General features: G+C 32.6%; 1 protein-coding gene across 3 annotated transcripts in view; it reads left to right on the plus strand.

The window, feature by feature from the left end:
• The window catches only part of CDH9 (cadherin 9), a 134,787-nt gene that overhangs the window by 103,326 nt on the left and 16,874 nt on the right, over positions 1–14,587 (plus strand). For 2 of the 3 annotated variants that reach the window (XM_045999950.1, XM_045999951.1), the window contains exons 4-7: positions 5,031–5,150; positions 5,735–5,902; positions 7,963–8,150; positions 9,105–9,358. In XM_045999950.1, coding sequence (XP_045855906.1) covers positions 5,031–5,150; positions 5,735–5,902; positions 7,963–8,150; positions 9,105–9,358 — 730 coding nt within the window. Of the gene's footprint in view, positions 1–5,030; positions 5,151–5,734; positions 5,903–7,962; positions 8,151–9,104; positions 9,359–14,587 lie in introns of those variants that run through there. The other variant, XM_045999952.1, reaches the window with a different exon arrangement.

The following is a 14,587-nucleotide window of genomic DNA, read 5'->3' on the forward strand; positions in this document are numbered from 1 at the left end:
ATAAAATCATAATAATAAATAAATAGAAACTACAGGTAAATCTTGATCCTATTTATGGAAGATCAGTTATTATTATTACTAAGATTGGCATCACTGCATTAATTTCTTCCTGTTTGACCCACAGGCAGACTTTCTATGTGTGATTATTTTTAAATATCAATGCATATATTATACACAAACACATACACACATACACACACACAAAAGATACCATATTACCCCTCTTCTAATAAATAAGTAAAAATCAGCCCAAAAGAGTTAAACTGACTTGCCCCAAAACACACAATATATTACTATACTAGTTATAAAGAGAGAAAAAAAAGGTTAATAAAAACCAGGGAAAACTGGATAATTTTAATGCCTTAGTATTTTTCCCCACTCTAAAATACTTGTGCTTATAATGGAAAACTTCTAATTTTATGAGATTCTTAGTAATTCCTCAGAAGCAGCAGTTTTCTTTTTTAATTTAAATTCAATTAGCCAGGGGCCTGGGTGGCTCAGTGGGTTAAAGCCTCTGCCTTCAGCTCAGGTCATGATCCCAGGGTCCTGGGATTGAAACCCGCATGGGGCTCTCTGCTCAGCAGGAAGCCTGCTTCCCCCTCTCTAACTGCCAGTCTCTCTACCTACTTGTGATCTCTGTCTGTCAAATAAGTAAATAAATAAAATCTTTAAAAAAAATTCAATTAGCCAGCATATGATAGATACATCATTAGTTTTTGGTATAGTGTTCATTGATTCATTAGCTGCGTAAAATGCCCAGTGCTCATAATATCATATGCCCTCCTTAATGTCCATCACCCAATAGTTACCCCACAGCATTTTTTCTTATTTTATTCTTTTAATTCAAATGCCCTTATCAATAAAGTTAAATCCTGAAACAGAAAAAGGAGTGACTGCATTTTACATTAAGATTTTAGATCTATTAATGTATTAAAATATTTAAATAAAAAGTCTATTAATTATACATATAAATAAAATACATATTCATATTATATATATTTATGTATATAAATAATACATATTATATATATATATAATATATATTTTATCGGAGGGGGAAATGAACCATGAGACATTGTGGACTCTGAGAAACAGACTGAGGGTTTTAGAGGCGAGGGGGTGGAAGGTTGGGTGAGCCTGGTGGTGGGTATTAAGGAGGGCACGTATTGCATGGAGCACTGGGTGTGGTACATAAAGAATGAATTTTGGAACACTGAAAAAATAAAATTAAAAAATATATATCTTTTAAATTACATTTTTGTATGTAACTCTTTTAAAGGAAAATTAATATTAACTCAGTATAATTTTGTAGATGTAATTGTCTCTGTTTTTACCTATACAAAAACCTAAATGGTGATACTTGAGAACTTTTTCAAGCTGTGTGTAACCCACATACTAAGAGTTAAAGCCCATACATAATCAAATAATAAAGAATGTTTCCTGATATCCTCTAATGTTCTCCTCCATATTGTCCCCTTTCCCTGTTTATTTTTGTCCTAATTGTGTCTTTTTTGTTCCTGTCTCACCAACTCCTCTCCTTGTTTATTTATCCATCTACCCCTGCTTCTGTCAAAACCACATGCCATATTCCATTGTGTTTCTCAGAATCACATGCTTCTCTCCTTTTCAAAAGTTAAAATCAAATGATTCCAATTATTGAAATCTGAAATGCATTAGCATTTTCTCATCAGAACACATAAACTGGACAATATATAAGGATATATAATGAAGGAAAATGAGATACACTGATTTAAATATTTATATTTCAATATATTTAAATATCAAATATTTATGGCAGATCCCATAAATATTCTTTTTATTTTTTGTGGTCATCATACTTCGATTAAAGATTATCTATCACCCTTCCATATCTGCATGCATTCATCTTCATTTAGGCAATGTCCTACTGTGTAAATTTGCGGGGTTTGATGCATACTTTCTCATAGACTGGGTATTTCCCAAAACCAGTCTCTCAAAAACTTATCCAGTTCCCCTTCCACACCATCTCCTCAACAAGAAATCCCTCTGTAAATTTTCTCAAATCACACATAGAACTCACCAATGAATCCCTTATGACTTAATCCAAGCCACTAAGTGTTCATTGCCTGTGGATTCAAGAATGTATCTAATCATAGCTAAATGCCAGACGAGCCCTTTAGTGAAGTAGCTATAATACTGCTTCTTTCCTCAGACTGTCTAGGTTGATCTCTATCACGTTTTCTATGACCTTCTATCATCTAGATGTGTGGCCATGAGCAGCAACCTCTCTATGTCTCAAGGCCTTCATCTCATGCATCTCCTGAGAATAAAGCAATCATGTAAATTAAGGGCTGAATATTCTGCCTAGCCTACCTTAAGTGTTCTGTAAATGTTCATTCTTATTATGACTTTCTGCTAGAAACTCTTCTGGGCTTCAAAGATAAAATGTTGAATAAAATAGACATGGTCCCTGCCTTTGGGGAGTTTACACACAGGACAAAGCCTACAAATAACAAATATAATAAATTTGTCATTCAGGCTTCACTATAAGTTATTTTTTAAATCTTTGTTTAATGTAAAAGTAAAAACTTATTTTAAATTATTTGAGAATAAATGAAAATTGTAAGTATTTCAGAAAATTTCGAGGGATATAAAAAATCACAATCTTTTAATCCATCTTTATAATAAACACATAATTATAAAATCTATGCATTATATATATAAGTAGAAACTACTTTCTAATTTTATTACTAAATATTATTAACTGTGCAAAAAGTTCATGAAAAAAATACAACCTATGAAATAAATACAACAATCTATTCCCTAAAGTCCAATACACTAGGTATTTCTATTTTCTTATTCTACCATTAGAAATATCATAATAATATGCTGTCAGTGTTCATCAGTGTTTAACAGCATTCCTAATCATTACCATGATTCTAAGGGAAGGGACAGTACTATTTGAGTGTTTATAACATTTTAGTCACATTCCAAGATTGATTTTTATTCTTTAGATTAAATTTTTTGTCTTTTTTAGGTCAAGTATTTTTGGATATGTTCTAGGATCACATACCCACAATAAAGCAAACAACAGAAAACAAACTTAACAACAAAGCATACTATTAAAAGTGTCAAAAGGTATAGAGGAGTATTTTTACCTGTTTTCACTATGAAGTGATACCCACAGTAAAAGAAAAATGAAACTGGTAGCAAAATACATGTCATGAAATTGATGAATTAACCACTTCCATTTAGCATATTGATTACACTGAATAATTCATATTTCAAATAATCGTCGACTATGAAAACAATTCTTATTCTAATGAACATATGTTCACATAGGTTTGTGTAAAAAATTCAATACAAATCAGAAAACCATTTTAGTTTAACTTCTTAATGTTATTGTGGGGAGGTGGAGATCACTTTATTATTTTTGCTTTGGCCTGGCTAAGACGGGAGGGTGTGTTTTTTAAATGACAAAGGAGGACAGCTAGGATCCACTGAGTAAGTCACAGTGTGTCCTCACACAGGATATACCAAGTATCAATTCAAGGCCTCAAGAGAAAAAGCTCAAGTACTCTTGTTAATTAATTTTGAAAAAAACATAAAAAGACTGCTGCAAAATTCATGCGTTAGTATTCAGATACATTGATGGGAAATGGGCTGTTAGTTTAATCTTAATGTACAATTACTTAATTTTTAGACTTTGCATAAGCATATACATGCACATTTTGAGAAACATTCACTACAAGTCAAAGAGACAAGTTCTGAGTGTGCAACATATGGGGCGGGGTGTTCAAGTAGGAGACACAGCCAACATGGAACTTGCCCTGTGCTAAGGAATTTTTTTTTTTAAAGATTTTATCTATTTATTCGACAGACAGAGATCACAAGTAGGCAGAGAGGCAGGCAGAGAGAGAGAGGAGGAAGCAGGCTCCCCACCAAGAAGAGAGCCCGATGCGGGGCTCGATGCCAGGACCCTGGGATCATGACCTGAACCAAAGGCAGAGGCTTTAACCCTCTGAGCCACCCAGGTGCCCCCTGTGCTAAGGAATTTTAAAATCTGTGTAAGAATCAGAGTCAAACGTTGGAAAACTTACATGTAGTATACTAGAAAATGTCATATAAACTCATGTTGCCCAAGGGGATACATAGTAGGTTTTAGTTAATAGTAGTTTTACAATCATATTTTGAATCTTTATAGTGATTAGGGAAATATCAGAAAAGCCCATTATGTTAAGCTCCTGAAACTAACACCTATTTTACCTTTTAAAGATAATTTATGATAAAGTAAAAAGAGAGTGGTTTAAGTTTCATAAAATAAAATTAAACAGATATTAGTATTAAATTAGAGTATTGTATGTGACAGATCCATGTACTTTCTTAATTTTGGGGGGGAAGTATCTACTAATTTCATTATGTGCAGCAAATAATAGGTGGCATACCAATAAATACAGTCATATATGACTTTGGTAACTATATTTTATAGGGAGACACAGATGCTTAATAATCATTTATATCTTAAACACACAAAAATTACAGGTCAATTTTATGTCATTTTGTTTTTTATTAAAATAGGGCCCCTCTATTTTTTTAATTCTATTTACAATATACAGTTAACTTACCAGAGCAAAAAGCAGCCTGAGTGTTACCAATGCTGGTTTTATCTTTGAATACACATTTTCAGTTAGCAGTAACTACATTAATTGAAAATTGCATGTGCATTGTAGTCAGTGAAAAATTTTTCCTTACAGTATTTTTGATCAACTAAAAGTGCAGTGCATTTGTTTCATTATGTTCATTTTTATGATAAAATAGTTTGCTGATTTTTTTTTCAGATAGCCCAAACCATAAAATTAAGGGATATTGAAATTTTACAAAAGGAATGAAAAAGAAAAGTGTGGGTTTTTGGAGGCAGCATCACTTTAAAAAATTTGTTTAAATATATACCATTGTCCAGCACACCAAACGACTAGCAGTAATTTTTCAGAAAGACAGTTTTCGAGGTTGGAAGTATTTAGGTGTCTGTGTTTGGGTGGGGATTCGTGTAGGTACATCAGTTATACAAGTGACGGCAACTGATGCAGATGATGCCAACTATGGAAACAGTGCCAAAGTGGTCTACAGCATATTGCAAGGACAGCCATATTTTTCAGTGGACCCAGAATCAGGTAATAACCTTTAAGACTTGGTCTCTTTCTCATGTTGTAATACATCTGGATGCATAATTATAGATTTTTCTGTATTTTAAAAGCTATTGATTCAGTATCATGCTTTCATTTATTCCCTACAGGTATTCCATGGAAATAAAAGCAAATTTCATATTATTTATGTAGATTATTTGAACTGTTAGCTTTTGAGACTATTACTTACTGAATTTAAATTCATGACACCAAATACAAAACTTCAGAGATTAAGCACTTTATGTGTCATAGGAAATACTCAAAACCTAAAGAATGTGACGATCATCAAAATCAAGCAAGCTTATTAATCTGAAGATTTCTGGATGAAGTTAATTTTCTTAATCAAAAAGATAATTAAATTGATTTAGCAGACTCATTCTCTGTACAACAGCCAGTGGAAGATTTCTTTCTGTTCTGTCAATTACAATTTAATATTTATGGATTTCATACATTTAGGTACACCAACTTTTTATCTGTTTGCTATGACGAACTTCTGTAAAATAGATCTTGCATAGGTTAATCTTAAAACTCAATTATTGAATTGTAAAATATTTGTCTACTTTTTCTAAAAGGCATAATAAAAACTGCACTACCAGACATGAGCAGAGAAAATAAAGAGCAGTACCAAGTGGTTATACAAGCTAAAGACATGGGCGGCCAGATGGGAGGCCTTTCTGGAACAACCACAGTAAACATCACTCTGACGGATGTCAACAACAATCCTCCTCGATTTCCCCAGAGTAAGGAAGGTTTTATTTATCTCAGGTTGGAAGCCTACTCCAACACACTACGAACAGAGGCTAATATTTGTACTAGTATTTTTCACTATCAGTTTATGAAGAAAGGCAAATCCACAACCAGTCCCCCTGACACAATATCACAATTTCCAAAAACTTGATTTCCCAATATTCACTATGATCATCCACTCTTTTTCTTGTCTTTTATGGTTCACAGTGTGGACTCTCAATTCTGACTGCCTGGTTTCAAAGTCATGTCTGTCACTTGTCTTTCCTCAGTTATCTTGTCTGTATATAAGAGTAATACACTCTTATTTATTTACTTATTTATTTTTTATTACATACAGTTGATTCTAAAACACACACTTGATGTTTTAAAGCCTCTGAAATCAGATACTATAGCAAAATCAAGGCAATTTGGGTTTAATTGGCAGCATTTGTTTTTCCAAATGGCTCATCGAATTATAGCATATCTTAGTTCTGATGTCATCAAGACATGTTAAAGTTTGCTAATATCTGCCACATATTTATAAAGATTAAATTAGTCAATACCGCTTTAGTCATCACCATTTTAAGGATGTATGTTAAACCATAGATGCTTTCCATGCCATGAATTCCTATAAAAACAAGATTCTAATCCTTTGCTGAGAATGTTTCCTTTTTGCAGTGAATAAAAATATATATGGCCCTATTTTTGAAATGTTCAATTAAAGGGTCTCAAATTTAAATTTATGATACTGAATCCAATACATTATTTTCCAACCTAGCCAAATTTAAAACATTTGATGATTCAACTTTAGATGTTTGACATATAGATCTGATAAATGTTTTTAAAAAGTTTGCTGAGAATATAAATAATAAGCTTAATTATCATAAATCTAAACTTCGCATTCAGTTTCCTTAAATATAAACTGAAAGAGTATGACTTGAATTCTCAAATGTTTTGCCATTCTATAATTCCATGATTTATTATATCTTAGCTAAAAGCTTAGAACTATTATAGTAATAATAAAAACATTTAAGAACTAGCCGTGGAGTAAACATATTAAGGACATAATTTCATGTAATTCTCATTAAAAAAAAAAAAAAAACTCTGTGAGCTAATTCCTGTCATTATCACCCTATTCTTATAGAAATCAAGGGTTAGAGAATTGAATTTGCCCAGTAATAAGAATTCCAATGCATGCAGTTGGATTTGGAAGTCCTTCTTAATCACCAAGAAAATTGGGAAGAGTATAGACTTTGAAGTCAGAGAGACTTAGTTATTAATCCTGAGTTTCTCAATTTCATAGGATGATTTCCTTGAGCCCTATCCTTGAAGATCATGTACCTACTACCTTGGTCTTATGAGGACTTGTGTTAGAATTAAATAAATTAATATAGAGAGGCTTTCCTTATACAGAGTTCAGCACATATTAAATGTTTAAAAACAATTCTTTCGTTAACTCTTTTTGTAACTTTTTCCCATTGTCTTTTGAATAAAAAGTCCCAAACTAAAATCCTTTCAAGGACAGCACAATGCAATATAATGACTGGCTGAAAGCTGCAGGAAACAGAAACATTCATATACCACTTAAAGCCGTTAAGAATCAAAAAAGGAAGGAAGGGAGGGAGGGAGAAAGGAAGAAAGAAAGGAAGGAAAGCTCCTGTGTATGGATTTAACTTTCTATCTCTGACTTAGGATATAAGAAAATACAGGTGAAAATATATAATGATAATATTGAAGGCTCTAGATATGTCGTGAATAGTCAGTTTTCTTGCCCTCTTGAGCAAAAGTTCTGGATTCTAATAACATGTCTACCATCTACTTTCTGAATAGCTTGGAACATTCACTTAATCCTCCTGAAGTTACATTTCTCATTTACAAAATGACAGTGTTCTGCCTTTATGAATTATTTTTCCAACTTAATAACCTATAATTTTTGACAGTTTACAATTACAATTCAATACGACGAAAACTTCTCCCAATTTAAAATTAATTTACTGAAGTAAAAAAGGCAGAGGAAAGAAGACTTTTGTTATCTAAAGACGAAATGTCCAAACATCTCTGATTTAATTTTCAGGTACGTATCAATTTAATTCTCCCGAGTCTGTACCTCTTGGAACCCACCTTGGAAGGATAAAAGCCAATGACCCTGATGTGGGGGAAAATGCTGAGATGGAATACAGCATTGCTGAAGGAGATGGAGCAGACATGTTTGATGTCATCACTGACAAGGATACACAGGAAGGGATTATAACTGTCAAACAGGTTTCTTTACACTGTCTTCATTTTTTCATTGAGCGCTTCTAGTTTATTTTTGCTTTTCAGTTAAGGGGAGAAAAGCCTAGGATTTATTTTTCCCATCCTTTACACACTGTCCAGTTTTCATAGAAGTGGGTAGGTTGTGGTTTCATCTCAAATAAGTAAACCAACTTCATCACTGACACTTAAAAAAAGTGATACAAAACCTTAACTGCTTATAGTAGGACAATCAAATTAGGATTAGATAACCTCAAAAGTACTTATTTTACATTTTCTGTGGCCCAAAAAATTGGCATGCAGCCATAACTTTACTTCATGTACTTTTCAAAATATTTAAATTAGCCTCTTTAAGCTGATGAAAACTGAAGATGCTGCATGTTTTTTTTTTTTATGTTGGATGCAGTGTGAGAGAAGATTATGAAACTTTACATACTATAATCCAGAGAAATGTGGGTTAAATTCTAATTTCTTGTTTTTCTGTTTTCATTCATATCATGCTTTTCATAGTGTTCAGATTAATGAAATATGTTTTTTTTTCTTTCTAAAATAACAGTTTTAGATATGTTGGAACTAAGGAAGCAATTTATATGAATAGTTTGCTGAATCTCTACTTTTTTCCTATATTTTCTCTGATTTTCACTTTGTATAACTTTGATAATAATAATAATAAATAATCTATATGTCCATTAGATAATACATTTTGCCTGTGACCATCAAAATGTGAAATGCATTACCAGGTGGGAATTGATCTGAATGTACATACCCTTATATTCAGTTACCCTCTATGTATAAGACAAAGCAAAAAATTACTGATTTATTTGATATATCTAAAAAGCAATAATTGGAGAAGTTTTTTAAATAGTTACTGGTACCATTAATAGAGCCGGTTATTACATTTTTCATATTGTCTTCCATTGTCATGTCTGCTATTTCATACTAATTTTTCTTATTTAACTTCAGAATTTAGATTTTGAAAACAAAATGCTGTACACTTTAAGAGTGGATGCAAGTAACACTCACCCTGATCCACGATTCCTACACCTGGGACCCTTCAAAGACACAGCTGTGGTCAAAATAGCTGTGGAAGATGTAGATGAGCCTCCTGTGTTCAGTAAAATTTTCTACTTGATAGAAGTAGATGAAGATGTGAAGGAGGGCAGCATTATTGGGCAGGTTACAGCATATGACCCAGATGCCATGAACAATTTAATAAAGTAAGTATTTTGCAAAACTTTAAGTCTGCATAAAAATAATCATCTTTTCACTATTTATAAGTATGTGTGGAGAAAAAAAATGATGCTGTACTATGTCTGTTCAAGTACAGTAACAAGACTAAACACTTCCATACCACAAACTCTTAGCTGGACTGCCTTCCTAGTGATTTTATTGCATTTGACTCATCACTTTACAAGGTAGATCCTATTATTATACCTGTCTGCAGGTGATAAGATCAAGGTACTAAGCATTTAAATAACCTGCCAAACAATTAGTGGGTGGCAAAGCTGGGTTTGAGAATCAGGCCATCTGGCTCCAGCGTCCATGACTTTAATCCTTTAGTGATTAATTAATGTGATTAATATGATTCTTATTTCATTGTCTTTCTTGGAGAAATTGTAGTCCAATAATAAGTGATCTAAACAAATAAATCAGAGAAACATTGTTCTAGAAATGTTATGAAGAGGTAATCTGAAAATGTTGAAAAATCTTTTTTGTTTGTTTATACACTATGTTTTTTCAACTTTTTATTTAAATTCTAGTCAGATAACATACAGTGCAATACTGGTTTCTCCTTTAAAAACAGTTACTCAGCATACCATTTATTAAAATTTTGGGATAAAATCGTATGTCAATTATATTCTAATAATAACAGAGAATTAGTAAAGAAAATAATGATATTTGAGAATTCCAAACATTAAAATTAATATGGTATTGTGAAGTATAGTGTAATACTTTCCCCAAGTTTAAAATTGTATTAACCTTTTCAAAACTTTCAAATATTCCGGAATCTTAAGGGATCACTATGTGTGGTTCTTAAAGGGAATGCAAGTAGAGTTATAAATGGATAGGCTGGGTGGGTGAAGATGGGTAGCTGCATCCAACTGGGTCATTAAATTCATGATACCAGCCCATCAAACATTTTGCCTATCCCTTCTTCTGTAAAACTACTGTTACCATTTATTGAGCACTTGCTATAAGCTAGAGAGTCTAAAGAAATTTATATTTATTAGCTCAGTTAAGCCTCACTGTAACTTTATTAGGCAGGTATAATTGTTATCACCCAAATTTTATAGAAGAATAAATTGAGATGTGAAGGGTTAAAGGACACACAGTACACAAATAAACAGACTGAGGATTCAAACTACTGTTGATCCGAATGCGGAGCCAGTTCTTTGGCAGATGTACCCTGCTTTCTTAATGACCTGTTTACTAATTAGAGATAATTAATATAATGTTCCTCATTTGTAGACTAATTGGACTGACTTCAGTTATACAAGGCAGATCCCTCAGGGACAAAATTATGCAAAGGGCAAAACATGGTTTTTGTCCCTCAGAATTTGGTCTAGTTTCCTTTCATTTTTCCCATTGCCCACAATAGGGAATTTCATAAGCTCCAACTGTAGACATGTTAGCTTAGAAAATTACAGCATTTTAATTCTTTTTAAACAAATGTATTGAGGTATTACTGACTAACAATAAACTGCACACCTTTAATTTGTATGATTTGATCAATTTTTGTATATTCATATGCCCACTAAAACATCAAGATAATGAACATATATCTTACCCTCCAAAGTTTGCTCATGTACTTTTTAATATCTCCCTCCCAAACTTCCTAAAACCCTTCCTCCAACCCCAGGCAAACACTGATCAGGTTTCTGTCAATATAGATTAGATTAGATTAGATTGGGTTTTCTTGAATTTGTACAAACATATTGCAATCATAAAGTATTCTCTGTTGTCTAACTTGTTTTACTTACATAACTATATTGAGATTTTTCCATGTTGTTATGTGCATAAATAGTTTATCCCTCTAACTGCTGAAAAGTATTCCGTTGTTCAGAGATGCCACAATGTGCTTATCTGTTCACTGATCAGTTTTGAGTTGTTTCAAATACTTGGATATTGCAATACCTTTATATACATTTGTATTTAAGTATATATACAAACATTTGTGCGTCAGAATTTGCATAGTTACATGTTTTTCACTTTTCTTGAGTAAATACCTATTAGAGTTATGATTGGACCATAAAAAGTCAGCCTTTTTAATCGCAGCCATTCTAATCGGTGTATAATAGTATCTTATTTGCTATATGACCAACGATGTTGAACATTTTCTGTGTGCTTAATGGGCCACTCATACATGTTCTCTGATGAAGTATTTATTCACTACTTGCTTAGATTTTACTGTTACTTCCTTATTATCAATTTGGAGATACATACACACACATACCTACACACGCACCCACTTCACACAATGGATACAAGTCCTTTATCAGATATGTGATTTACAACTATTTTCTCTCAGTTAGCGCCCTGTATTTACATTCCCATAAACTTTTTTTTTTTTTTCTTGAACATTCCCATAAACTTTTAAAACTCTCAATTTTGATGGAATATAATTATTAACTTTTAATTTATGGATTGAGCTTTTAGTGCCTTACATACAAAACATCTGCCTGATTCCAAAATTCTTATTCCATGTTTTCTTCTAGAAGATTACTGTTTTCAGTATTATATTTACATCTATGATTTATTTTAAGTTAATTTTCTATTGTATGAGGTATGGATCAAAGTTCTTTTGTTTTTTAGTATATGGATCCCCAACGTTTCTAGCATCATGAGTTGCAAAAACTATTCTTGTCACTGAATAGCCTTTCCATCATTGTTAAAATTCAATTGCACCACATATATATGGGTCTAAGTCTGGACTCTCTCTTCTATTCCAATTATGTATTTATCTATGTTTGCAAAATCACAGTTTTCTGTGCCTTTATAAAAAGTCTTGAAATTAAATATTATTTGTCATTTAACTTTTTTTTCTTTTCTAAGTTTGTTTGGTAATTCTAGGTCCTTTTTATTTTCATATATCAACTGCTACAAAAGAGCCTGCTAGAATTTTGATTTGAATTGTGTTAAGTGTGTAGAGTAATGTACGCAGAATTGATGCCATCCTAATGATACTGAATCTATTAACCCAAAGAATATATTTTCTCTGCTTATAGAGGGATTTTTTTTCAGCTGTGTTTTGTGTTTTTTTATGTCTACAAAAAACATTTTTTATAGTTCTTTTTATTGCTTTATTGCACTGGCAAAAACCTCCAAAACAATGTTAAGAAGAAGTAATAAGAGCAGAAATCCTTACTTTCTACCTTATGAAGAAATCATTTAGTCTTTCATCATTCAGTGTGCTACCATCTGCAGGGTCAATTTTATTCTATTCCTTTTGTTCTAAGTATTTTTATCAGGAACAGAGTTTGGATTTTGTCAAATGGTATTTTCTGTGTTTACTGAGATGACCATATAGTAAAATGATGTATTATTTTATTTATTTTTTAAATATTGAACAAGCTCTGTATTATTGGGATAAAATCCACTTAGCCGCATTATACTATAATCATTATACACTGTTGAATTCAGTTTACTGAAGTTTAAAAATAATTTTGCTTCTATTTTTACAGGGACATTATTTTACAGTTTGGTTTTCATGTAATGTCTGTGTTTGGCGTCATGATAATACTGTCTCACACAATGCAGTCATAAGTATAATATGCTCTTTTAATTTTTTTGAAGAGTTTGCATAGAATTGATGTTATTTTTTCTTAAACGTTTGGCAGAATTTAAAAGCAAAGGACTGCATTATCTTTTTTATATGAGTTATAGCTACAAATTCTGTTTCCTTAGTAGTTGTAAGGCTCTTCAGGTTTTCTTAATTCTTGCATGACCTGGTTTGACTTTTTCCCCCTTCATCTTTCAGGGAATTTTTGAATTTCATCACAGTTGAAAAAAGTTGTTCATAATATTTATATTATCCTTTTGATACTCTAGTAATGATAGCCCTTTAGTGATATTGGTAATTTGTAGCTACTTTCTTTTTTTTGTTGGCCAGAGTGACTAGACTTTTTAGTTGATTGATTTTCTCAAGGAACAAGTTATATTGGTTTTTCAATAGTTTGTTTTCTCTTTTTTGCTCTGATTTTCATTCTTTTTTTCTGCTTACATTGAGTTTCATTTGCTCTTCTTGTCTATGTCTTTGAGTCAGAAACCGAGGTCATTGATTTGAGACCTGCTATTGTTCTCATATGTGCATTTTGGTGATAGATAAATTTCCCTCTAGGTACACCTTTAGATGTGTTGTTGGTTTTTGTACCAATACAGTAAAAATTTTGCATTGTCCTTAATGTTTATTTTTCTCTTCTTGTCAGTTGTGTCACAGGATGCTTTTAGATTCTAAAACTAGTAGTCACTGGTTTTAGCAATTGGATTATGATGTAACTTTCTTTTTTTTTTTTTTTTAGATTTCATTTATTTGACAGAGAGAGGACACAAGTAGGCAGAGAGGCCACAGAGAGAGAGAGAGAGAGAGAGAGAGAGGGAAGCAGGCTCCCTGCCAAGCAGAGAGCCTGATGAGGGACTCGATCCCAGGACCCCCGAGATCATGACCCAAGCCAAAGGCAGAGGCTCAACCCACTGAGCCACCCAGGTGCCCCATGATGTAACTTTCTATAATATGCTTAAACTATTTTGTACTTGAAGTTTATAAAGCTTCCTGAATCTGTGATTTTTTTATGGCTTTCCTCAAACTTGGAAAAGTGTTCAGCAAGTCCCTTTAATATTTTTTGCCCCATATTCTTCTCTTTGAGGGCATTTAATTATATTTATGCTAGGTCTCCTATATGTGCAATACAGTGCACTGGTGCTGTTTATCTTCTTTTTTTCCCTTTTAGCCATTTTAAATCATTTCCATTCATCTTCATCTTCACGTTTACTAATCTTTTTTTCTTTCAATATCTAACCTGCTTTAATTCCAAATCGAGTATTTTTTCATTTCGTAGATTATAATCTCTTCTCTGGAAGAGTTATTTCTGGGTTGTTTTCGATTGACAGATTTTTCCTGGCAGTCATATTTTCTTGTTTTCTTGCATGCCTGTGATTTTTGACTTGATGGCAAACAGTGTGCTTTTACTGTGTTTAGTGTTAAGTAGCTGTGCATTTTCTTTTTTTTTTAAGCTTTGCATCTTCATATATACTCTTGAGCTGCGTTCAGATGTGTTTAATTTTTTTCATTTATTTGAGAGATAGCATGAGTGAGGGGGTTGGGGAGGAGACAGGAGAGAGAGGGTCCGCACAAGCAGGGAGAGGAGGAGGGGCAGAGGCAGAAGCAAACAAAAAGAGAAGAGATCCCTGAGCAGGATCCTGGGATCATGACCTGAGCCAAAGGCAGA

The sequence above is a fragment of the Meles meles genome, chromosome 3, assembly GCF_922984935.1.
Source record: "Meles meles chromosome 3, mMelMel3.1 paternal haplotype, whole genome shotgun sequence".
Lineage (NCBI taxonomy): Eukaryota > Metazoa > Chordata > Mammalia > Carnivora > Mustelidae > Meles > Meles meles.